The sequence below is a fragment of the Neophocaena asiaeorientalis genome, unplaced genomic scaffold (assembly GCF_003031525.2).
Source record: "Neophocaena asiaeorientalis asiaeorientalis breed wild unplaced genomic scaffold, Neophocaena_asiaeorientalis_V1.1 scaffold45, whole genome shotgun sequence".
In the NCBI taxonomy this organism is placed as follows: Eukaryota; Metazoa; Chordata; class Mammalia; order Artiodactyla; family Phocoenidae; genus Neophocaena; species Neophocaena asiaeorientalis.
Genome location: NW_020174642.1, coordinates 11,964,959 through 11,990,692, shown reverse-complemented (window position 1 = coordinate 11,990,692; position 25,734 = coordinate 11,964,959). Strand labels below are relative to the sequence as shown.

General features: G+C 50.5%; 1 protein-coding gene across 1 annotated transcript in view; it reads left to right on the top strand.

Annotated features, from left to right (window-relative positions):
* Window positions 1-25,734, top strand: part of TSPEAR (thrombospondin type laminin G domain and EAR repeats) — a 58,066-nt gene that overhangs the window by 7,644 nt on the left and 24,688 nt on the right. The window contains exon 2 of the mRNA XM_024758285.1: window positions 11,168-11,388. Within this exon, the coding sequence (XP_024614053.1) occupies window positions 11,168-11,388 (221 nt within the window). The remainder of the gene's footprint in view (window positions 1-11,167; window positions 11,389-25,734) is intronic.

Below are 25,734 nucleotides of genomic sequence, written 5' to 3'. Positions count from 1 at the left end.
GGGTGAGTGCTGCTGGGGTCGCCCAGCTGGCTGAATGAGGTCATGCGCCTCTGTGGTTGGAAGGTTAGGGAGAGGTGTATTTGGCTTCTAAATAAAGATAACGTGAGTCATGCTTTGTAGGCAGCAGTAACAGCACAGCAGATGGGTCGGCTCACACGACAGAAACGTATCTCATAGTCTGGATGTCCGACGTCTGAGGTCAAGGTGCCGGAAGGGCTGTTTTCTTCCAAGGCTGTCGGGGGAGAGTCTGCCCCAGGCTGTCTCCTAGCTTCTGGGGCTTTTCCCGTAATTCTTGGAGCTTCTTGGCTTGTAGAAGCACCACCCTGATCTCTACCTTCACCTTCACAGGGCTTTTTCCGTGTGTGCCTGTCTGCGTCCAAATTTCCCCCTTTCGTAGGGACACCAATCAGGTTGGATTAGGGGCCACCCCCAAGACCTCATTTTATCTTGATTGTATCTGCAAAGACCCTATTTCCAAATAAGGTCAGATTCACAGGTGCTGGGGGCTGAGGCCGCGGCATCCCATTGCGACACAATTCAGCCCCTCGTGAGTGCTGTCCCTGCTCTGAGGCTGACACTTGGCCAGAGTCTGGGATGGAAGGAAAAGCTGAGCAGGTGTCGACTTTCTTCTTTCTCAGGGACAGTAGTGAAGGGCGGGGTGCAGGCAGCAGGTGGCCTGACAGGTTTGGAGCACACCCAAAATTTCTGTCAGTCCAGGCGTGGTTTGAGCTCATGGGTTGATTCTTTTTTTAGTTTATTTTATGGAATAATCATAAAAGGAGTACAGAGATTTCATGTATGCCCGTCTCCCAGGTTTCTCTAGTGATAGCGTCGCACAGAACTGTAGATCAATTACCAAGTCTTAGAAACCAGCATTGGGACATTACTGTTCCCTAAGGACAGACTTTTCGGATTCACCAGCTTCCCAGGAGTGTCCTCTCTCTGTTCCAGGACCCCACGGTGCATTCATCAGATCTCCTTAGTTGGCTCTAGTCTGGGACAATTGCTCACAGTTTCCTTGTCCTTTGTGACTGTGACACTTTTGAAGAGCAGTGATCAGGTGTGTTGTGGGCTGTCCCTCAAGTTGGGTTTGTCTGACATTTTCTTATGATTGGACTCGGACTGTTAGGTTTAGGGGAAGAATCCACGGAACTAATGTGTCCAGTGAAGCAGGGGTTACTTGGTGGTGTTATGTCTAATCACTGGTGATGTGACTGTTTCTCCCTTTGTAATTAATAAACGTCTGGGGCAGATTCTTTGAGACTTTGCGGTTATCCTCCTTCTGCCGAAACATTTGCCCTGTGGTTTCAGCACCCCTCTGGGGATCATGCCTACAGCATGACTACGGTGTGCTAATGGGATTTTCTACTTCTACGGCCCATCTCCAATTATTAATTAAAATTCTTCTCTAAGGAAGAGTTGTTCCCCCCCCCAATATGTTTATTTGTCCTGTTATGGACTAAAGAATGTTAATTTTATTGAGTTCTACTACAATATTATCATCATTTTCTTGTTCGAATTGCTTCAGGTTTGGGACAAGGACCCATCTTTGACATTTTGACCACTGGAGCTCTTTCATTTGTCTCTTGGACCCTTCCAGCATCCCTGGAGTCAAGCACTTCTCCAAGGAGCCCAGGTCCCTTGTAGTGGATGGTGGCGTTTAGAAACCAAGGCCTGGAGCTAGGTGTGCTCACTGCCGCTGGGTGTCACTTCCCCCATGCCCCCTGGTGGAGAGAGCAAGGCGGTGCATGTATGTCAACACACACTCCTGAACTTAGGGGGAACGCCTTCCGTCTTCCACCGTGAAGGATCACGTTAGCTGTAGCTTTCTGTAGATTAGCTTTCTCAGGCTAAAAGTTCTCTTCTGTTGCTGAGAGGTTTTATCACGAACGGATGTTGGGTTTCATGAAATGCTTTTTGTGCATCTGTTGAGATGATCATATTGTTTTCTTTGTAAGTCTGTTAACGTCGTGAATTACATTAACTGATTTTTAAAAACTTTTTATTTTGAAATAGTTATAGATTCACGGGAAATTGGGAAACTAGTATAGAGAGGTGCTGTGTACCCACATTGATTGATATTTGAATACTGAAGCAGTCTTGAGTTGCTAGATAAACCCCGCTTGGCTGTGATGTATCGTCTTTCTGGCGTGTTGCTGGATTTGATTAGCTAATAGCTTGTTCAGGATTTTCATATCCGTATGCATGAGGGTACTGGTCTGTAGTTCTCTTTCACTGTAACATCCTTGGCTTTGATAACGCGGTTTTCATCATGGGAGTTGGCAAGCTCCTTTTCCATTTTCTACAAGAGATGGTGTAGAGTTGGCATTTTGTCTTCTTCAAATACTTAGTAGGAATTTCTAAGAAACTGGAGTTTTCTTAATAGATATAGGAAATTCCAGTTATTTGCTTCTTCTTTAATGAGTTTCGGTAGTTTTGTTACGGAACCAAACTTGGGTCCACTCGCCCATGCACAGTAAAGCCAATCTACTGATGCCGAACTGTGGTGAAGGAAAGTGCAGTGTTTACTGCAAGCGCCAAGGAAGGAGTTCGGGTGGCTACCCGAAAGGCTTTCAGGAAAGGTTTCTAAAGACAGGGTGAGGGAAGGAGCTGTGGTGTGTGATTATCTCGTGATTGGTTGGTGGTGAGGTAATCAGGAATCAGTATCTTCAACCTGCTGGTTCCAACCAGTCTGGGGTCCACCTGCTGCTGGTCAGCATGCAGTTAACTTCCTCCACCTGGTGGGGTTTCAGTATCTGCGAAACAACTCAGTGGTGTGACTCAGGATATTACCTACAGCCCTCGAGGAGGAACTAAAGTTCTTTGAGTTTGTTTAGTGACTAAACTATTATTACTCTGTCTTGCTTGACTGAATTTTCTACGTTTTCTCACTTCTCCGATTCAATTTATTCTTTGGAACTCAGGGAAGGCCTAGGAGGCTAAAGTCTTTCTACCAACGAGAGGCAGGTGGAGGACATGGGGGCGCTCTGTCCCGGGAAGGCCCCACAGGGTCCTGCTTGGTTACAGTTTGTGCCTATCAAGGAGTTGGTCCATTTCATCTGAGGTTTTGAATATATAGGCCTAATGTTGTTTGTAGAGTCTCCTCATTATCCTTTTAATTTTTTTTTTAAAAATTGACTTTATTGAAGTATAGTTGATTTACAATGTTGTGTTAATCTCTGCTGTACAGCAAAGTGATTCAGTTATACATATATATACATGTTTTTAAAATTCTTTTCCATGATGGTTTATCACAGGATATTGAATCTAGTTCCCTGTGCTGTACAGTAGGACCTTGTCGTTTATCCATCCTGTATATAACAGTTTGCATCTGCTAATCCCGAACTCCCACTCCATCCCTACCCTGCTCACCCCCCTCCCCCTTGGCAGCCACAAGTCTGTTCTCTATGTCCCCGGGTCTATTTCTGCTTCCTTTTAATTTTTGAAAAATGTTTAGTGATATCTCATTTTTTGTTCTTGACACTGATACATTGTTCCTTCTTGTTTTTCCCTGTCAGTCTGGCTAGAAGTTTATCAATTTTATTGATCTTCTTGAAGAAACAGCTTTGGTTTCAATGAATTTTTCTTTTGTTTCCATCACATTGATTTCTGCCCTTCTACTCCCTTCTCCTCACTGGGGGTTCCACTTGCTCTTCTTGTGCAAGTTTCTTCAGTGGAAGCCTCGACGGTCGGTTTGGTACCTTTTTTCTTTTCTCGTGGAAGCACTTAGGACCACACGCCTTCCTCTTCTTCAGCTGCACCCACACGTCCTTTCCGTGCGGACCATCCTGGTCTATAATCTGAGGCTTTGAACGAGCTGATCTCCCATTTCACTCTGATTCCATAACTGCTGATTCATACACAAGTTTTAAGGACAGTAGAATCGGGGGGACTCACGCGCAACAGGATTTGGGGGCAGCTGAGCCTCTGGGTGCTGAGTGTTTGGACTTCCACTTTCTGCAGCCCGAGGCCACTGCAACCGGATTCATCGCTATTCACGTTTTCACTCACCTGGAGGACGTGCGATAAGGGAACATGGAAAGCTGGCTGGATCAAAGAATGATCGCGCCCAGCGGGAGTGAGCATTGTTTCTATTGCAAAGGTCTCTGAAGTCAGGGCTGCCCCTTCATCCTCGCCTCGCCCACCTCGGCTCCTGGTAGGAGAAGACGGGGAGGAGGCTCTTCAGATCAGTGGAGATGCCTCTGTGGGCGGGACCCTGCGGGCAAATGAGCATCCCGTCCAAACCCCCTCGTCCCCGTGCCAGCCCTGCCGCCTGCGTGGCACGCGCTGTCTTCGCCTCCTGAATGTCCACGTGCCTGGTGAGGCCATTCGGCTGCTGGACCCAATGGAGAACATGTGAGGAAGGTTCAGGTTTGGAGCTGGCAAGCTCGGGCCGGGAGATGGACTGGCTCTGCTCTGCGTGCGGACTTCTCTGCGTCAGCTGACTAAGGCATCCCGGACGCCCTGTTGCCTGTTTACGTGAAGTGAATTCACGTCAGCTGTTTACCAGCCGTGTGGATCTTACTCAGGAGACCTACTTGGCAGCCCTGGCAGCTGCCCTCTTGCAGGCAGACACAGATGCTCTCGCAAATTCGGGGGGGAAGTTACAAACTGACCCACAAAGTGGCCCGGCGCAGGGCTGACCGCACCATGAGGGGTGGGCAGTCCCTCTCCCAGTCCCTGTGAGGCAATCCCATTCAGGGAGCAGCTCCTGTCTGCCTGGCAATATCCCCAACCCCTCCCACAGCCCCCCAAGAAAGGGGGGACCAGCCTCCGAGAGGTCAACACAGAGGCTGCCATGGGAAACAGCGGGTTCCGGGGGAGCTGGGTGCAAAGGCAGCGGCCGTCGCTCTACACCCTGCTTGGCCCACTGGACAACGTCAGGCGTTCCCAGGGGCTAACACAGACTCTGGAGGCTGATTGAGGGAGGGGACGTGTGTGGATTTGAAAGCGTGCATATGTGTGCAGCCTGAGCCCGCCCAGGGGGCTCTGTTATGTCTAGGGCTCATTGCCGGTGTCCTGCTCTTTCGATGCCTCCCCTGTAGCTTCCGTGGCCTGGTCCCTATGTGGCCTTTGGCTTTCTAGGCTCTGGATATCCCAGGGACATCTCACGCTCCAGCCTAGAGAGCCCAGGTCCCGTTCGAAGCCCAGCAGCCCTGCCTCACTCCACATTCCTTGACGTCCTTTAAAACAAGTGAAGAAAAGCAGATTTAAACACACAACAGGGACGGGCCAATTGCCCCTTTGTGCTCCATCTTTTTTTTTTTAATTGGAGTCTAGTTGATTTACAATGTGTTCATTTCTGCTGTACAGCAAAGCGAGTCGGTTATATACATATACATATTCTTCTTCATATTCTTCTCCATTACAGTTTATCCCAGGATATAGGATATAGTTCCCTGTGCTCTACAGTAGGACCTCGGTGTTTATCCATTCTATATATACTAGTTTGCATCTGCTGACCCCAAACTGCCAATCCCTCCCTCCCCGACCCCCTCCCCCTTGGCAACCACAAGTCTGTTCTCTGTGTCTGAGTCTGTTTCTGTTTTGTAGATCAGTTCATTTGTGTCATATTTTAGATTCCACATAGAAGTGATATCACATGGTATTTGTCTTTCTCTGTGTGACTGACTTCACTTAGCATGATGACCTCTAGGTCCATCCATGTCGCTGCAAATGGCATTACTTCATCCTTTTTTACGGCCGAGTAGTACTCCATTGTGAATATTTTTTCGTACCACAGCTTTTTTATCCATTCACCTGCCGATGGACATTTAGGTTGTTTCTGTGCTCCATCTTTATATTTTTTCCTGTTTCCTTTTTTAACCAGTGTAATAGGAGAAAAGTGATACCTTGTCACTGTTTAATTTACACTGACTGTATTGACTTAGCTTTCATCATATTTGAGTTGTTTCTTTCTTAGGTTGCCTGCCTTTGGGGTAAGGATTGTTCTTATGTTTTCTTTGCTGGTGTCCTGGGTGCCTTGTTCCTTCTGTGTGTTCACCCCTTGCCAGTTTTAAGAACGGCAAACCCCCTTCCTGCTCTGTCCTGTGACAACAGCATGGCCCTTGGTGTCCTTTATTGAGCAGAAATCCTTGTTTTGATGTGAGCAGACGGACCAGCTTCTTTCTGATGGTTTGTGTGCAGTGTTGAGAAATCCTCCTTAACCCCAGGTCGCAAAGAGAGCCCCCGACTTCCCCCTCTGACATGGAAGTCCCACTTTCCACCCCACCTGGAGCTGATGGCCTGTGTCCTGTTCAGGGAGGAATTGGGCCTGGCTTCTCTCCCCACCGAAGCCCAGCTTTCCCACCACCACCCACTGATCGGTCCACCCTCCACGGATCTGCGTGGAGCCCGGACCGCGTGTCATCCCCGCTTGCATGGGTCTCTGAGCCCTTGGACCTCCCTATCACTGGTCCATCTGCCTCTTCTTGGGCCCAAACTGGACTCTTCTGTCACTATGGCAGTGTCATCAGTCCCACTGTCCCGCAGGGCACACCTAATAGTAGCCTCACCTAAATTCTTGGAAATGAATTGTCCTGGTCCCTGGGCACCCACTGAACTCAACGAAATCCAGAGGAAAGAGGATCTTATTGGCCGTCTCGTTTCCCTCCCTCCCCACCCCCAGTGGAGGGGCCCATCTCAGAGACTGTCTGAAGCTGGCCGGGTGTCCACCTGGCTGCAGGCCTGTGGCTCATACCTGTGCATCCAGCATAAGGCAGTTGCCCCTCCACCAAATAACCCCAGTCTTCACGGCCCCAGCACGGGGTGCCTCCCCAGGGGACTTTTCCAGGGCACGAGGAGCCTGGCTTCTGGCCAGAGCTGCTTTGAGAGATCTCGTAGGCCAACCACAGGCCTCACAAGGACGCTGCCCACTCCCCCCAGACTTGGGGCACAGCCAGGGCACTTCCGTCCTTGGGGGAGCTGGCCTCACCGGCCACGGCCATGGCCACGGCCCACTCACATGCACATCTGCACCCACGGCCTCCTTTCAGGCCTCCCGTGAAGACACTTTCCCCACTCTGGCCCACGCCCCAGTGCTTTCCCACTCGTGGCCCTTCCTCCCGCTCCCTCCCTGGCCCCAGGGCTCATCAGACTGCAGGTGGCTTTTGTCCTGGGCTCCCTGGCACGCCCATTGGTGCCCTTCCGGGGGGTGGGGGGTCTTGCTGACACTGTCGCAGTACAGGGTTAAAGTCTTCACTCTCTTCCCGCTTTGCCTGTTGCTGTGATCGGCTCCTACGACACCTGGTGGCTCAGCTCTTTCTCCAGCTTAGCTGAGCCCCTGACACGGACAGTCGCCACCCTCCCATTTTACAGATGAGGAAACTGAGGCTCGGAGAGGTGCAGCGAGTCAGTTGTGGGCCAGATCTTACGATGCTGAGGTCTAGGTCAGGGCCCTACTGGTAGCCAGCTTTGAGTTCATCTCTCTGTGGCCGCCACAGTCTCTCTGCTAAATTATAGGCACCACAGGGCAACGACGATTTATTCTGGAAACTGGCATTTCAAGAAGGCTTTGTGGAACAGACGAAGACCATGCAAATGAGGCCAAGCCCGGCTGTTTATCCCACCGGCTCTGACAGGGGCCCACCAGTGTCACCTGGGCTTGGCAGGGGCTCAGGCAGGCACAGCTTAGAGTGGAGAGTGGAAGGCCCGGGTGCGGCCTGATGGAGGCTGTCGGCGAGGGAAGCTGGGGCTGGACCAGCAGCTGCGCCCCATGTGCCTGGTTGGGGAGCAGATCCGGTTTTCTCCGTGGGGCCCTGAACTGGACGTGGGGACAAAAGTGGTCACCGGCCACATTCTGGGCATTCCGGGCAGCAGCTGCCAAGGTTGTAGGTCAGGTGTCTATGGCTCAGCCATTGTCTGTCTGTCTGTCCAGCCCGTCAGCATGAGTCCAGCAGGTGCCAGTGTACATGTCCCATCGGTTAACTTGCTGGAGTCTATCGCTTAGGCATCTGGACGTCCCGAGGTGGCACTGACCTTTGTGAACTCGGTCACTCGCTCGTTCCTGCATCCAGCGGGGCTTTCCTGGGAAGGCACGAACGCACTGTCTCTGTCAACCTGGAGAACCCTCGGCAGGTGTGTGGGCGTGTGGACCAGGCTCAGGTGGAGAGAGCCCGTGTGGATGAGTACCTGCCAGGCCACAGGCCGCTCGGGCCTGCATGGGTTCTGGGGGGCGCGGGGGGACGAGGAGGAGGCTGTTTCAGTTAAACAGTGGAGGGAGAGACCCGCACTGAGATTAGCTGAGTTTGGGTCCCCCCAGTTGCCGGTGCCTGGGGCTCGGCCGGGCTGAGGCATGTCCTGGAAGCCGAGCGGCCTGCCTGGTGGAGGGCCCACATTTCCTGAAGGGCCGGACGCTGGCGGGGCCACGGCTAAAACCGCGACGGCGGGCCACTGCCAGACAGGGCCCACGTACCCTGTGTCTCTCAGTTTGTGGGTGACTTTAGGACACACAGTGTTTACTTAGAGCCCGTGCTCCCCAGGGACTCCAGCCGGGCACGACCACATAGGATGTGGAATCTGACCCCCGGCCTGGGTCCGTCCCCCAGGACACGGGCACCCCTCCACCCCTGAGATGCCAGACTCCTCCCTGGCGTCTCTCTGGGACCCCGTCCCCGACACACACAGCGGCCTCGGGGTGACCGCCGCCCTTGATGTTGGAGTACATCAGAGCGCCAAGCTGCGAGCGCCTTTGTTTACACACAGGTGCTTTCCCAGGAACGATGCTCTTTCCTCCCAGGCCGCTTCTCGCTTTCAGTGGCGTAAATGGCAACAGTGCCCTGCCCTCCCGTCACAGAGCAGCTGCCGACCCTCCCTCACCACATCCCCCAGAGGGCCTCACACGCCCGTCCTCCCAGACACTGCTCAGGCCGCCACATCCCTCAGTCTTGCTGTCCCCCCGCCCAGGGCTGGCATGAGCCTCGGGCCGGAGTCCAGGTCTGCACGCGGCCGGGCCGCCCACCGCCGTCCAGCCTGCCCTTGGTCCCCGCACCCTCGGGCGTGTCCACACCCCGTGGGTGCCTCCGGGCACTTGAGGATGCCCCTTGCAGGAGGATGTCAGCGTCCCTGGCTGTGCCCCACTTGATGGCCCCAGACTCTGTACCATGTTGGGCGCTGGGGCGGGGCAGCGAGTGTGGTCTGGGTTCAGGAGCCCCGTTCCTTGTTTGCACAGCGCGTCCTCTTTCCCGTGTTGGTAAGAATCCCCGGTGTCCTGGATATGAGTCCCCTGTCCTCTCGCCCTTTCCCCCGCAGTGTGTTGCTCTGGCCCCTCTCGTTACTGACCTCTCCTTCCAGGTTTCAAGCTCTCACTTTGAATTGCTTTCTCCTCCTCTCTTCTTTGAGCTCGGTGTCTTTCCTCTGAACTGGTTCGGAGAGACCTCTTGTTTCCTAAATTCCCTGGACTTAATGGAGAAAACGAGCTCCTGTCTTCCACTTCATCTGCCCCCGTCTGTGACGCCCCTTGCTCCCCCCGCGTTCTCCCCTCAGTGCTGTGCTGGTCGCCCTCTGGCCGCTGTGAGTCCCTGGACGGGGGAAGGGGCAGCCCCGGCAAAGGTGGGGGCCGGGCCCGAGTGCGGGGCGAGTGCAGAGGGGGCGTCCTCTGCTCTCATGGCCGCAGCCCCGCTGACTTGCTGACCGATCCCCGTGGTGCACTGACCACTGGCTCCAGGGCCAGCACCCCTGTGTCAGGCTCAGACCCCTTAGCAGGACCGCCAGACCCCGAGGGAGACGGCTCTGGGGAACGGCTGTTTCATTCGCACGTGCCTGTCATTTGTCCCATGCCACGGCCTGACACATGCTGGCCGAGTCTGGAAGGGTCCAAGGGGCAGCCATGGGCTCTGCTCTGAGCCAGCACTTCCCTCCACTGCGGGGCCGGGTGGGCCGTCTGGAATCCCACCTCTAGTCACAGGTGCTCCCTGCGCTCCCCGCTCTCCTTTCCTATCATCTGGGCTCAGGTGAGTTTTGTTTCTGATGACCTTGAACTGCGGAGCAGGAGCCTGTCTGCTCCTCTACAACGTGTGGGGAATGCAGTGCCCAGGCCAGGGCGGCGTCCAGGTCCTGTCCGGGGCCCTGCCCTCCGATGGCACCACCGGGACCGTGTCACAGACGGCTGAGCTGGGGGCTCGGGGATGCCGTGCCTGCCTTGTCTCAGACCCTGGAGGCTTCCCGTGCGCGAGCCTGTCTCCCAGGGACCACGGGCTCCCCGGGGCCGGGTGGGGGCTTCCTTGTGCCCCAGCACACCCAGCACAGCGCCTGGTGGTTGACTTGAAAATGGCAGCAAAACCCAGGGGGACGGGGTAGAAGGGTGGGAAGGAGAGGTCACGGTAGACCCGGGTGGCCGTGAACCCTTGGTGCCTCCGCTTTCTCACTGGATAGACGGGCGTCGACTGAAAAAAATGCACAACCTAAAAGTTAAGAGTTGTGGTTTATTCAGCGGACAAAACTGAGGACTTAACCAGGACACAGCATCTCAGATGGCTCTGAGGGACGGCTCCGAGGTCAGGGCGGAGCCAGGATACAGAGGAGTTTTGTAAGAAAACCAGGTAGTCAGACCATCAAAAGAATGCTGTTAATTAAAGAAAACCCGACATCTCAAGTTAAGGAATTCAGTGCGTTTCTGTGTATGGGAAGATGCAAGAGTCCGGGCTCACTGAAATCATTCCTTTTTTTTTTTTTTTTGCGGTACGCGGGCCTCTCACTGTTGGGGCCTCTCCCCTTGAGGAGCACAGGCTCCGGACACGCAGGCTCAACGGTCATGGCTCACGGGCCCAGCCGCTCCGCGGCATGTGGGATCTTCCCGGACCGGGGCACAAACCCGCATCCCCTGCCTCGGCAGGCGGACTCTCAACCACGGCGCCACCAGGGAAGCCCTGAAATCATTCCTTTGATGTGCACCTCAGCTACCTGGGGCCAGCATCCCGTGTTTTCCCGTCCTGAGTCTCCTCAGGGTGCATGTCGGGGGCGGCTGTAATGTGATGGCTTGATGGCTGAAACATCCTTTGTTTTCTGATGTGTCAGGAGACATTCTCAGTCCACACGGGATAATCGTGGCGCCCTGCTCACAGGGCTCTTTCGAGGACCCTGTAGGACACTGAGACCAGAGCCCGGACACCCACACCTGGGCACCCCCGTAAACGCCCTGGCATAACCCACGTGTGATTCCTTGACACAGACCTGCGGCCCCTGGACATCCTGGCAGAGGCGGTCCCTCCTGATGGCACTGCGGTCGGGGTCACGGTGACACAGGTCCAAGGTGCGCGAGGACTTCAGCTCTCAGCCGCTGCCCCACATGACCTGAGCTTTCCTGCGTCAAGGATTTTCTTCAGATGCGACCTCTTCCCGGAAGAATTTTCCATCGTCGTAACCTTGAAAGTTCCCAGTCTCCCCGCTAAGGTCAGTGACACTTCCCACTCTTCCTGTAGAATGACCCCCCCTTCCCGTACCTTTGCACGTTCTCAATGCCAGAGCGTGTGAAGGGCACGACTGATCCGGTCAAGAGGTCAAGAGTGGCCGGCCGTGATAGGTAGTGAGGTCCCCATCACTGTGAGTATGCAGGCAGAGCCTGTGTGACCATTTGTTAGGAGTCTGTACAGCAATTATAATTTTCTCGTGTGCTAAGCTGTCAAAGGCTAGGGATAAGGCTCGGAGTTTTTAGTTTGACATCCTTTAGCAGGAAATGTAAACAAAATAACAAAAACATATTCTTTAGGGGTCTGTTTACCTGTGACTTGCAGTCCCATCCTCCGCAGATCCAGCTAATATTCCCACCGTCCCCGGCTAGGGTGGAAGCGCCCCTGGAGGTTTCCCCAGGGTCCAGCACAAGGCACTTCCTGGGCGTGTGACCAATCCTTCCCATTCCGAGTCAGCATCCCTGATTCTCTCACAGCCAAGGTTCTCCCAGCTGGTTTTCTGTCGACTGTGATTCCATCCTGATACCCCCGGGGGCTCGTCGTTCTGTACAATCTGCTCTCAAACCCACAGCTGCTGGGCTTTCAGTTGCAGCCATTGCATTTTCAGTTCTGTGATTTCCATTTTCCTCTTGTTTTTAATGTGAATTCCAGTTCTCAGGTGAAAGTCTGGCTTGTCAGCTGCTTTCTTGAACAAGCCTCCAACCTGTGGGTCCCCCGGGGGACTGGCTCGCCGTCAACTCCATCTCTTTATTTACTGTCATGCTCAGTAACTTTCTAACAGGCTCTTTGAGATATGACTCACACGTTTGAGGTGCGCGATTCGGTGGCGTACGGTGCAGTCAGCGGCTCGGCGCAGCCCTCACCACAGCACGTCGTAACTCATGCTCATCGCCTCGGAGAGAAGCCCTGAGCCCTCTGGCTCCCCGCCCCCCACGACCCCGCTCCCTACCCCCAGCACTAAGCGGCAGCTCATTGACTTTCTGGATCTGCGGGTTTGCCTGCTGTGGACATTTCATATAAACGGAATCATATACTGTAATATATGATCTTTGTAACTAGCTTACGTAGTACGTGTTCAAGGTTCACCCGTGATGTAGCGTGTATCAGCGCTTCATTCCTTTTCATGGCCACGTCATATTTTACTGTGTGTATATAGCACATTTTGATCACCCCATTCATCGTTGATGGACATTTGGCTTGTTTCTGCCTTTTGCTTATTATGAATAATGCTGCTATAAGCATTCACGTACACATTTTTGTAGGGGCATGTGTTTTCATTTCTCTTGGGTATATACTTAGGAGTGGAATTGCTGAGTCTTAGGGTAACTTTATGATTAACGTTTTAGAAACTGCCAGACTGTTTCCCCAAGGTAGCTGCACCATCCGATATTCCCGCCAGCACTGGATGAGGGTTGCAACTTCTCCACAGCCTCACCAACACTTGTTATTATCTGACTTCTCGATTCTAGCGACCCATGTGGGCCTGAAGCAGTATTTCATTGTGGCTTTGATTTGCATTTCCCTGATGAATAATGATGCTGTGTATTTTTTCATTTCATGTGTGTATTGGCCACTTATGTCTCTTCCTTGGAGAAATGTCTAATCAAGTCCTCTGCCTAGTTTTTAATTGGATTATTTGCCTTTTTAATTGTTGTGTTATGAGTTCCTTATGTATTCTAGATATAAGTGCCCTATCATATATAGGATTTTCAAATATTTTCTCCCATTATATGGGTTGTCTTTTCACTTTCTTGATGGTGTCCTTTGAAGCACAAAACTTTGTAATTTTGATGAAGTCATATTTACCTATGTTTTCTTTTCTTGCTTATACTTTTAGTGCCATATCTTAGAATCCAATGCCAAATCTGAGGTCATAAAGATTTATCCCAAAGTTTTCTTCCAAGAGCTTTATAGAATTAGCTCTTATATTTAGGTCTTTGATCCATTAATTAAAGTGGAAGGTTAGGTTTGATTTGAGATCTTTCTTCTTTCTTAATATAGGTACTTACAGCTATAAATTTCCCTCTAAGAAGTGCTTTAGCTGCATCCCATAAGTTTTGGTATTTTGATCTTTGCTTTCACTCATCTTAAAGTATTTTATTATTTCCTTTTTGGTTTCTTCTTTGACCCTTTGGTTATTTAGGTGTGTATTGTTTAGTTTCCACATATTCATGAACGTCCCACTTTCTTCAATTATTAATTTCTAATTTCACTCCATTATGGTCAGAAAACATACTTTGCGTTATTTCTGTCCTTTTTAACTTATTGAGGTTTGTTGTCTGTCCTAGCATATGTTCTCCCCTAGAGAATGTTCCATGTGTGTTTCTGTAGAATGTATATTCTGCTGCTGTTGGGTAGGGCGTTCTACAGATGTCTGTTAGGACTTGTTGGCTTATTGTGCTGTTCAAGTCTGATGTTTCCATTTTGATCTTCTCTCTAGTTGTTCTATACATTGTTGAAATTGGTATTTTACAGTTTTAAACTAATATTGTTGAACTGTCTATTTTTCCCTTCATTTCTGTCAGTTTTAACTTTATGTATTTTGAAGCTCTGTTATTATTTGCATGTATGTTTATAATTGTTATATATTCCTGATGGATTGACTTTTTATTATTATAAAATGCCTGTCTGTAGTTAACAATTTTTGTTTAAAGTCTATTTTATCTGATATTAGTAAAATATTAATATTTCCTTGTGGTTTCAGTTTGTATATCTTTTTCTATCCTTTTACTGTCAATCTATTTCTGTCTTTGAATCTAAAGTATGTCTCATGCAGAGAGCATATAGTTGAATCGTGTTTGTTTATGCAGTCTAACAATCTCTGACTTTTGATTGCATTATTTGCTTTTATGTTATTACTGACATATAGTTGATCCTCATTATTCACAGACTTTGTATGTGCAAATTCACCTACTTTCTAAAATTGATTTGTAACCCCCAAATCAATACTTTTGGCACTTCCAAAGTCATTCATGGACATGCATAGAGCTGCAAAACATTTGATGTCATGGGAACAACATGCATGTTCCCAGCTGAGGATGACAAGGCAATGCTCTGCCTTCTTGCTTCAGCTCATACTGTAAACAAGTGCCCTTTTGCTGTCATTTAGAGCTATGTTCTTTACATTTTTGTGCTTTTCACTGGTGACCTTGCTGCTTGAAATGGCTCCCAAACATAGTGCTGAAGTGCTGTCTAGTGTTCCTAAGTGCAAGAAGGCTGTGATGTGCATTAGGAAGAAAATACGTGCATCAGATAAGTGCCATTCAGGCGTGAATTATGCTGCTGTTGGAAGTGAGTTCAGTGCTAATGAATCAACAATAAATATTAAACATACATTGTGAAATAATACCATATCTATTATCTATCTAACCCTGGCTAATATCTGGTATTTGACCCTCGTTTCTGACACAGATCTCCTAATCCCTTGGAATTTCCTGGGATAGGAGTTGTCTTTTATTCTAATAAGGCAACTCTTGGTGGGCTCCTGGATGGGAGAGGGTCACCAGAAAGACCAAGCCTTGATTAGTAGCTTGGTACTTTCAGCCCCACCTCCTATTCTCCAGAAAGGGGAGAGGGGCTAGAAATTGAGTTAATCAATGCCTACAAGATGAAGCCTCCATAAAAATCCCCAAAGTACAGGGCTTGGAGAACGCCTGGGTTGTTGAACACGTCCACATGCCAGGAGGGTGATACACCCCAACTCCATGGAAACAGAAGCTCCTGCACTCAGAACCCTTCCAGAACTCACCCTATGTATCTTCATGTGGCTGTTGGTCTGCATCCTTTAAAATATCCTTTGTAAAAAATCAGCAATAATAAGTAAACTGTTTTTCTGGGTTCTGCTCTAGCAACTTATTCAAGGAGTCATGGGAACCTCCAATCTGTAGCCAAGTCAGACAGACGTTGTGGGTCACCCGGGCGCCTGCTACTTGTAATTGGCATCTGAAGCCGGGGGCGGTATTGTACAACTGAAACCTAACCTGTGGGGTCTGTGTTGACTCTGGTTAGGGTCAGAACTGAGCTGACTTGTAGGGCACTCATATGGTGTCAGAGAACTTGTCGGGGTGGGCGAAGACCCACACATCTGGTGTCAGAAGCAGTCTTCATGAGAGTAAAGGAAAACTCAGTGCATTTTTCCAAGACACACATAACACAAGGTTATGTATTGATTAGTTGATGAAAATGAGGCTAGAGGCTCACAGGAACCTACATCTTTATTTCCCCTAGAAGCAATGGTTGAGTACTTGCTAATCCAGTGTTCGCAGTGACTTTCTATAACAATAATGAGCATCAACTGTAGTTGGATTGATGTCTGCTATTTCACTTTTTTGTTTCCTATTTCTCATGTCTTTCTTGTAATTGTGTTTCTTTAGTCCTTTTCTACTGCTTTCTTTTGCTTTTAGTAAATACTTTCCAATGTAGCAATTTTATTTCTTTAATGATTTTTTTCATCATATATTTTTAAGTTTCCCTTTGCTCTAGGGTCTATCATGTACTTATGTTAACTTATCAGAATCAACTTCCAATTTATACCAACTCAATTCCAGTTATATATAAAAACACTGCTCATTTTTATATGTAACTCTATTCCTTCCTGTCTTTTTTGTCCTTCCTGTTATAATATTTCATCTTAAAATTCCAAGAATATATTGTTATAATTATTACTTAGTATACTTTTAAGAAGCTTAGAGAAGAAAGGAACGCAAAGCTTTTGTTATCCTAGCCTTTTTATCATTTCTGGTTCTCTTCACTTTTTCCTGTGATCTGAGTTCTCATCTGCTGTAATTTCCTTTACCCAGTACAGTTTTGCTCCCATGTACCTCCTTTGGGCTGATGTTGTCAAATATATTGCATTTCTAGACTATAGGCCCCAAAATACATTGTATACATATTGTTTTATACAATATGCTTTATATATATATTGTTTTATAAATTGTGTTAAATCAAGTAAGAGAAGAAACAAGAAAAAAATATGCATTTGTATTGTCTTTTCTAATTACATAATTAACTTTACTGGCATCTTTTTTTTCCCTGTGGGTTGGAATTTCTGTCTGGGGTTACTTGCTTTTAGCCTAAAGAACTCCATTTAGTATGTCTAATAAGATGAGTCTGCTAATATCAGATCCTCTCAGTTTTTATTTATCTGAGAATATATTTTTCCTCCATTTTGAAAAATAGCTTTCTTTGCATATAGGATTCTTGATTGACAGTTTTTACTTTGAGCATTTTGAGTACATGGTCCCACTGCCTCTGGTCTCCACGGTTTCTGATGGAAAGTCAGCCGTTAATCTTACTGGGCTTCCCTTGTGAGTGACTCAGCATTTTTCTCCTGCTGCTTTTGAGATTTCCTCCTTGTCTTTGACTTTTAGCATATTTAGTATGACATGTCTGTTTGTGAATCTTTTGTGTTGAAAAGATTGAAGTTCATCAAGCTTCCTGGATGTGTAGATTAGAGTTTTTCACTTTGACAGTTTTAAGCTATTATTTCGTCGAGGTAATATCTCTCCATTGCAGTCTGACTGCCACGTGGTCCTCCAGCAGAGTCCCCAGCCCCACCCATCAGCCTCACCCTGAAGCCCACTGACCCCCAACAAGTCCCTGATGGAGCCCTGGCTACTCCTGCAGAGGCCTGCTGCCGAGCACATCACCAAGGGCCCCGCCCTTGCCCCTCAGAGACTTGGCAGACTACAGTGGCTGAAGAGTGAGGACACGAGGGACCATGGCCAGATGTCACTAGGTCCCAGGTGTAGACCGAGCACTGGGGCACGGGCTGCTACACACTGTGCAGGTGTCTGTGGACAAGGCTCCATGGGCAACAAGGCTCTGCTACTGAACGTTTATTATGACAGAGACTCCAGGAACTGACAACAGAGGGTCAGGTCACAGCCACCACATCCTTCTGCCTGTGAGGGGGAGTGCTTGAGGGAGGAGATCCTGTCCTAATTTGCACCCAGGGGCTGTAGGAACCCCTGATGTTGTCTGGAGCCCCCTGATATTGTAGAATAGTGGAAGGTGTGAGCATTAAGACTCTATCAGGGGAGGTTCTATAGACGTTCAAGCCGCAATGAAGCGAAAGGCATTTGCCCCCACGGTCATTCTCTCTGCGCTAGCCTGCGTCTGCATCCCTGCCCCTCTCTGTGAGCCAGTCTCTGCCCCAGGGGGACACCTGTCCTCACACCTGCCCCAGGGCTCACTCCTAGTGGACACAGGCCCCCTCACCTCCCCCCACCATCAGCAGCGTCTGCTCACCAAGTGCATCCCACCCTGTGGCCAGGCCAGTGGGGCGTGGCCAGACCTGTCCACACCTGAAAACACTTCCCTCGCCTCAAAGCCCAGATTCTGGGATTGTTCCTGCTTGTCCCTTCCTTTGGAACAGGAGTTTTGTTTACAAGAGCAGCCCCTGCCCCCAGTGGAGCACAGGGCTGTCACTAACGAGAGTCACCTGACTGCTACTGTCCCTGCAAAAACATCAAAAAGATTCCTACCGTCTATCCTCTGGAGACAGACACAGGTCAGGACAGCCCCACCCCCACTCAGGAGCCTCACCAGCCAAAGGCATCTACAGACAGTGACCAGTGCTGCCAAACAGAGCAGGACACTAAACAAGGACGGGAAGACCTCACCAAGCTGCTGCCGTGCCAACCCACAACACAGGATGGCTATAGAGCTGGGCAGCCCTGAGCACCTCACACACACACACACACACACTCTCACCCTCCTCCAGCCACCGCCCCCACCACGGCCGCGTCCACCCTGTCCGTCTGCTCCAGCGCCCTGAGCTACGGCAGCGGCTCTGCCTGCCCGGTCCCTGTGACTCCTGCACCGGCTCCTCCTGGCAGGTGGACGACTGCCGAGAGCTGCTGCGAGCCCCCCCGCCGCGCCCCCAGCGGCTGCACCCCATCCGGTGAGCTGCGTGTCCAGCCCCTGCTGCCAACCAGCCTGCACCGGCCCCTGCATGGCCTCGTGCCACCGGCAGTCTAGCTGCCAGCCCCCCTGCCGCACCTGCTCCCCCTGCCAGCAGGCCTGCCGTGTGCCCGTCTGCCGCACACCTGTTTGCTGCGAGCCCGTCTGTTACACACCTGCGTGCTGCGAGCCCGTGTGCTGTGAGGCCCCCCCTGCTCAGCCCCCTCGTGCTGCCAGCCCACCCCCTGCCCCTCGTCCTGCCGCAGACCCTTCTCCTCCGCATCCCTGCTCTGCCGTCCCGCGTGCTCCCGCCCTGCCTGCTGCATCCCTGCCTCAGTCTGCTGCTGACTGGGCACATTGCCAGCTACTCCTAGGGCCAACCCTGAATTCCATCTGAAATCTCTGCAGCCTTGAGCCCAGTCTGGGATCTTCTTCTGCCCCAGAACCACCCACTTCCACAGCCTGGGCTGAGTTCTCACTGCCCAGCTGGCTCCCTGGACTGGCTCCTGGCTTCCTCTAGACCCTAAGTCTCAGCAGCGTCCTCCTCTCCATCCTTGTCAGATCGTGGATTTTCTTCTGCTCTATGTGAGGGGCCAGTCTGTTAACAAATAAAGTCATTGTCAGGCCCTCTCTAAGACCCTGAGTGCATATCTGTGCAAACCCTAGGGAAGAGCTTTGATGTGGAGTGTGGCCTTGAGCTGCGTCCAGGGCAGTAGGACCATTGGGCAGGGCCAGACAGGCCCTCCTGCGCTCTGCCTGGGCGTCCTGTGCTAGCAGTTCCCCTGCAGCCTCCAGCCCAGAGATTCCTGCTCACCTGGAGACCCCTGCAGCCTCCACCAGTGAAGGACGGCAGCGGGCAGGTAACCAGGCCCTGGGTCTCACACACTGGGGACTTGGAGCTTTACTAGAGACAAGGGACACTCCGTTTAATAAAGCATCTGCCTTGAAGGCATAAAGCCCACTCCAGAAACAGCTTCAGACAGGCTGGGGCCAGCTGCTCTCCAGTGCCCCGGGCACGAGGGTGAGTGCTCCTGTCTGTGTGAAGAGGCCAGGAGGGAGAGAGCCATGTGCGGTGACGACGGAGCCTGTGTTAGTCAGGGTTCTCCAGAGAAACAACCAATGAGACGTGTGTGTACGTATGCAGAGACGTTTATTTTGAGGAGCTGTCTCACGTGATTGTGGAGACTGGCAAGTCCAAAGTCTGCAGGGCGGGCTTCCCAGAGAAGAGCTGGTGTTGCAGCTCGAGTGTAGAGATGGTCTGCTGGTGGAGTCTCTTCCTCCTCTGGGGACCTCAGTCTTTTCTTAAGGCCTTCAACTGATTGGGTGAGGCCCACCCATGTTTTGGAGGGCAATCTGCTTTCCTCAGAGTCCACTGATTTCAATGTTGCTCTCACCTAAGAAATAAGTTTGTCATGAAATCCAGACATGTTTATCCAAACAACTGGGCACCACGACCTGGTCAAGTTGACACATGAAACTCACCATCACAGGGACCAACAGCCAAGGGGGAGGAGGGATATTTGGAAGTGGCAGGTGTTCACTGGGTGATCCCCTCAGGAATTCAAATATTAAGGCAGGTTGCCCTCTTGGGAAATACAGGGAGGAGGGAGTCACCCTGGCCCTGCAGGGACGGTGCTGGGCAGGCAATCACCTGGAGGACACGGGTGTTCCCCAGCGAGAAGGGCCTTGGCTGGGGACCTCAAATGTAAACTATTATAATAGCTACATTTAAAAGTGAAAAAAGAAACAGGTGAAATTAATTTAACATATTTTATTTAACCCAATATATCCAAAAAGTTACCATTTCAATACGTGTTACTAAAAGCTGCTTTTAAAATGCTTATAGATTCACTATTTGTTCAATATTTTTCTAAAGTGATTTTTGGAAGGAAAAGAGAGGTCTAGGCATTTTGTTCAATCTTAGTTAAAATGTAAAAGCCCACTTAATATTCCTGTTTAATGATTTAACATATTTTTTTAAAATAAATTTATTTATTTATTTTTGGCTGCTCTGAGTCTTTGTTGCTGCGCCCGGGCTTTCTCTAGTTGCAGCGAGCGGGGGCTACTCTTCTTTGCAGTGTGCGGGCTTCTCATTGCGGTGGCTTCTCTTGTTGCGGAGCAAGGGCTCTAGGTGCGTGGGCTTCAGTAGTTGTGGCTCGCGGGCTCTGGAGCGCAGGCTCAGTAGTTGTGGTGCACGGATTAGTTGATCCGCGGCATGTGGGATCTTCCTGGACCAGGGCTTGAACCCGTGTCCCCTGCATTGGCAGGTGGATTCTTAACCACTGTGCCACCGGGGAAGTCCTGATTTAACATATTTATTGAGCACCTTCTATGTACCAAGCACTGTTTCAGGCACCGGGGATAGAAGGCTGAACACAGCCGGAAAAATTCTTCTCTAACGGAGTTTACATTCTAGGTGGGGGAGGTGACAATCAATAATAAATAATGCAAAAATTTTTTAAAAGTTGGGAAAATGGGTAGGGATTGTTGAGGGGATCCTGCAGTGTTTTAGTATTAAATATTTAGTGTTTATCAGTGTTTTCAAAATACTTCCAGAGATTAATACCTTTATCTTTGTACCTTGTTGCTTTTAGTAAGTTAATGTAGCCATATTCTTATGGTATCAGTTATACTGAAAGAAGAGAATCAGTCGTGCACGTCCAGCAAGTTGAAGATCAAATTGAGAGTAATCCTGTCTCCATTTGTATACAGTCATCATTGGTTGACTCATCACTGCTGCTCCAAGTAGGAGCCAGTCCAGACTCTTGATTTTCCCATTGTTCCTTCTGTAGCCCATCCGCCGGCCTTTGTAGCATATTCCAAATGATCAAGGCATTTGTATTCAGGGATTATGACCAACTGTTCTGAAAAGTAAATTTGAAAAAAAAATGACTTAAATGAGTTTTATTTTGATTAAATGGTAAATTTTGATTAAATGAGTTTTGAGGTAAATTTTGATTGAGTTGTTTAGGACCTTGAAAAATTGTATAATAATTCATTCCTACCTGTATAGAGCAAAGTGGGAATAGAAAAACAATCTACTTTGCATTCCTTGAGCTTCCACATGTCGGGTTTTCAGCAAGTTTTAGATCCATTTGTTTGTGGACATTTTTGTTTTACTTAGGAACATGACTTGTGGTGAGATGCTCTGTTATTCTTTCATAAAAATGGGCCCTTCTGTGTATCAATACTAAGAATTGTTCTAGGCACCAGAGATACAACAGTGAACAAAACAATTTCTTCTCTTAAAAAAACAAACAAAAACCCCCCCAAAACCGAACATGTGGTACTGGCTACTTTTCAAGGGCTCAGCAGCCAGGTGGCTCTCACACAGACAGAGCATCTGATATTAATAAAGTGTTAGGACCTCACCAGGGTCACTGCTTACGAAGGATCAGACTCTGCACACACAACCCATCTCACTGGCTATTTCGACTTGTTTCCCCTTCTTTGCACCGACGCCAGCCCAACCCCCCAGGTGCTCCTGTCTGCTTCATCACTTGGTCGTTTGTCTTATTTCTTTAAGTGTTCTTTTCAAGAGGGACATGTGAGTGGAGTACTTTCTAAGCTCTTGCTTATATGAAAATACACCGCTGTTCTCTTTACTTGAGAAAGATGTAACAATTTGAAAAAAGATCAAATCAGCCTTAATCCCGGATGGTCCCCCAGAAGCTCTGTGTCTTTCACTGTTTGGTGGGAGAGGGGTCCGGAGTCAGCCCTGCGGGGGGGTTCATTTCCAGACTATGTGCTGTTTCTTCCTGCACGGCGAAGGGGCTGCTATTAATTCTCTTCATTTAAAAACTGCCAACACATGTCTAGGGTGGGTGGGCTCTAAAGACCTGAGGTTCTTGAAATTCATGAAGCCCTTCCAGTCCAAACACACACACACCTTTGTGCACTCAGCTCAGAGCGGTTCATGCTGTTTTGTCTCTACTGTTTTATCCTAGCTGTGCCTCCTCCCTCCCCAGCAAATGGACTGTCATGTTTGGTGTCGGCGAAACACACGGTCCGTTTATTACATTTTCTCTCATCGTATTTGGGGTTTTATCTTTTATCTCTGTGATTTGGAGGATCCCCGCCTGGCCTAGAACAGGTGCTCAGACGGTGCTGTCTAACCCCACAGCTGTGGCCAGGGCCGTCGTGGCCATCCCTGCTCCAGGCGTCGACCTCTTCACCAGAGTCAGCCCATGCTGACTTTCTGTTCCAGGCTCCCCAGGACCACATCTTCTTGATCCACGAGGGAAACTGACTGTTGCCTGGGCTTTAAGTTTGGGTGTTACCTGGGGTCCGCACGTCTCCACTGCTCACACGTGGGGTCTCCAGGAGACCCTCTCCCTCTCTCTGAGTCTTTCAGGGCATCACCTCTGAGGGAGGCAACCTCGGGCCAAGAAGGGCAATTTGCTCAGCCGAGGAGTGTGGGGTGCACAGCCTGTGCAGAAAGGCACTTGAGTTTGGGTGAAATGTTGATGAAAACGGCTCCCGACTTACCCTGCAGTCCTGCGTCCCTTTCACGGCCCCAGACTCACTCAGACACCTGTGAGCGCTGCTCCTTGAGAAAGTTTCATTGCAGAGTCCATGTCCGACCGTGCCCCATTAACGCTCCTCTTGGGCACGCTAGGCTGGGCTGCCAGGGCTCTGGGCATCCTTCACCTCCTGCTGGCAGAGCCTGGGTCTCACACCAGGCCCTGCTGGAACGTGACCCTAGACCCACGCTATGGTCCAATCTTCTGAACCACTTGCATTTTATAAGACGTGCCAATGTCACTTTACACTTAAGATTCTTTTTTTTTGGCTGCGTTGGGTCTTCGTTGCTGCATGCGGGCTTTCTCTAGTTGCGGCGAGCAGGGGCTGCTCTTCGTTGCTGCACGTGGGCTTCTCACTGCGGTGGCTTCTCTTGTTGCGGAGCACGGGCTCTAGGCGCGCGAGCTCACTAGTGGCGGCACGCAGGGTACACTTAAATTTTAAAATGCTTAAAAGTTAAACTGATATTAAAAGGACCCCAAACACAGGAGAGGTGGAACAGAATTCATCAATTTGGAGAGGTGTTCACCTCTAAACCACACTCAGCATAACCTTACCTCAACATTTTCCATAACTTTCTGGAGCCAAACAAAGGAGCGAAGGGAAAACATCCTGCAACTCAGGATATTTACACTCACAAGTTTAAGGAGGGAAAACTATTGTAGAAACTACGCCAGCACTAACGAGGGGCTCCTGCAGCCAGTTCTCAACCCCAAGGAGGAAGGGCAAGTGTGGGAGCCCCCCTGCCGCACCTGCTCCCCCCGCCAGCAGGCCTGCTGTGTGCCCATCTGCTGCAAGCCTGTGTTGCACACCTGTCTGTTGCAAACCTGTCTGCTGCAAGCCCGTCTGTTACACACCTGCGTGCTGCGAGTCCGTGTGCTGTGAGGCCCCCCCTGCTCAGCCCCCACGTGCTGCCAGCCCACCCCCTGCCCCTCGTCCTGCCGCAGACCCTCCTCCTCTGTGTCCCTGCTCTGCCGCCCTGCCTGCTGCGTCCCTGCCTCGGGCACGTCCCGCTGCTGACTGGGCACGTCCCCGCCGGGCCAGCCGGGCTCAGGTCCCCCCGTGACTCGGTCCTCCCAGCCTCCCTCACTCCTGACCTGGGTTGGGCGGCTGCCCCCACTCGGGACAGGGTCCCCTTCGTCCCCACTGTCCTGGCCTGACTGACCTCTGATCCTGCCCCGGGAACCCCCACCTCGCTGCTCCCCGGGCTTCTGCCTCCCAGGAGGTGCCTCCACCTGCCTCTGTGTCACCCGTCCCCCTCCCAGTTCCTCTGCCTGCGTCACTTGGCTTCGACTTCCGTCCTGTCAGCACCTCCTCAGGCACCCGGATTAATAAACTTACTTCATCACATGATCCAATTCCTGTCTCTCACCTTCACTGGGGGGAAACACAGGGTTCTGACCAGACACTGGTCTCCTCCAGCCAGGAGTATTCCTAGAGGTGAGGGACTGAACCCCAAAGGTCAGTGGCCTGACCCCTCTGGGTGGGGCCCCTGCCCTCTCCAAGAGGCAGGTCAGAGCCTGCTCAGGCTCCGGGGTCCTGGGACGTGAACGTGGGGGAGTAAAGACGCCTGTCCACCCGGAGGCCCTGGCTGTGACGTCACCGTCCTTTCCAGCCACCCGCCTCACGGGCCCAGCCACCACTGTGAGCATTTTGTCCTACTGTGTCATTTCCACCCATCCCATGCACTTCCTGAGACTTGGCTCACGGGAAGGCGCCCTTCACATGGAAGATAAGTGCAGGGGCCACACGTGTCCCCTCAGCGCCTGGAGTGGCCAGAGGCCGTGTGACCCAAGCTGTGCAAATTGATTTTGCTAAATTAGGTGTTAAATTAAACATGAGGACCATGGAGTTTTTCCACTTCTTTAGTGTAACAGTTGCGTGGAATTCACTGATAGTTTTACATGGGCAGAGACTTGCTAAAAAACTGTATTCTATATTTAACGTATCTGCTTAGCATTCAGGTTTAATCACTTTCATTTCTTTACACTTTCCATCGTGTTAGGCTAGAAATGAACAGACTAAACTGCAGTACGTACAGGCAAGTACATATGGTCTTTCCCTGGTCCGAGCGGGAAAATGATGCGCAGCTGGGGTTGCTGGCATTTGGAGATCGCGACAATGGCGGGTGGCGCGAGGTTTGTTAAATTGTGGTAAAATACACGTAACATGAAATTTCCCATTTTAACCCTTTTTAAGCGCACAGCTCAGTGGCATTAAGGGCAGTCAGGCTGTTGTGCAGACATCAGCACCGTCCTTTCCAGAACCTTTTCATCTTCCCCAAACGGAAACTCTACATGCGTTAAACAGCAGCTCCCCATGACTGCCCCCCAGCCCCGGCCCCACCGCCCACCTTCAGCCCCTGTGCATCGGCTCCCCCAGGGACCTCACATCAGTGGATCGCACACTACCCGTCCTTTTGTGACTGGCTTACGTCACTGAGCATCAGGTCCTCAAGGTTCATCCACGGTGACGTCAGAACTTCCTTTTTAAGGCTGAACAATACCCCATTGCATGAATGGACCGCATCTTAGTTATCCATCTCTCCATCGGTGGACACTGGCTGCCTCGACATTTTAGCTATTGAGAGCGATGCTCGCGTGAACATGGGTGTGCAAATACCTCTCCAGGAGGCTGCTGCCAGTCCTTTTGGGCACACACCCAGAAGTGGAATTGCTAGGTCAGATGGTAATTCCACACTAATTTTTTGGGGAACCTCCATACTGTTTCCTATAACAGCCGCACCATTTTATTGCTGCCTTCCCCCCCAGCAGTGCACAAGGGCTCCAATTTCTCCACATCCTCAGCAATTTTCTGTTTTACTGACAGTAGCTGTCCTCATGGGTGTGAGTGGTGCATTTGGTTTCATCACAGACCCTGGTTACTGTCTCAGGCGCTGCGGCCC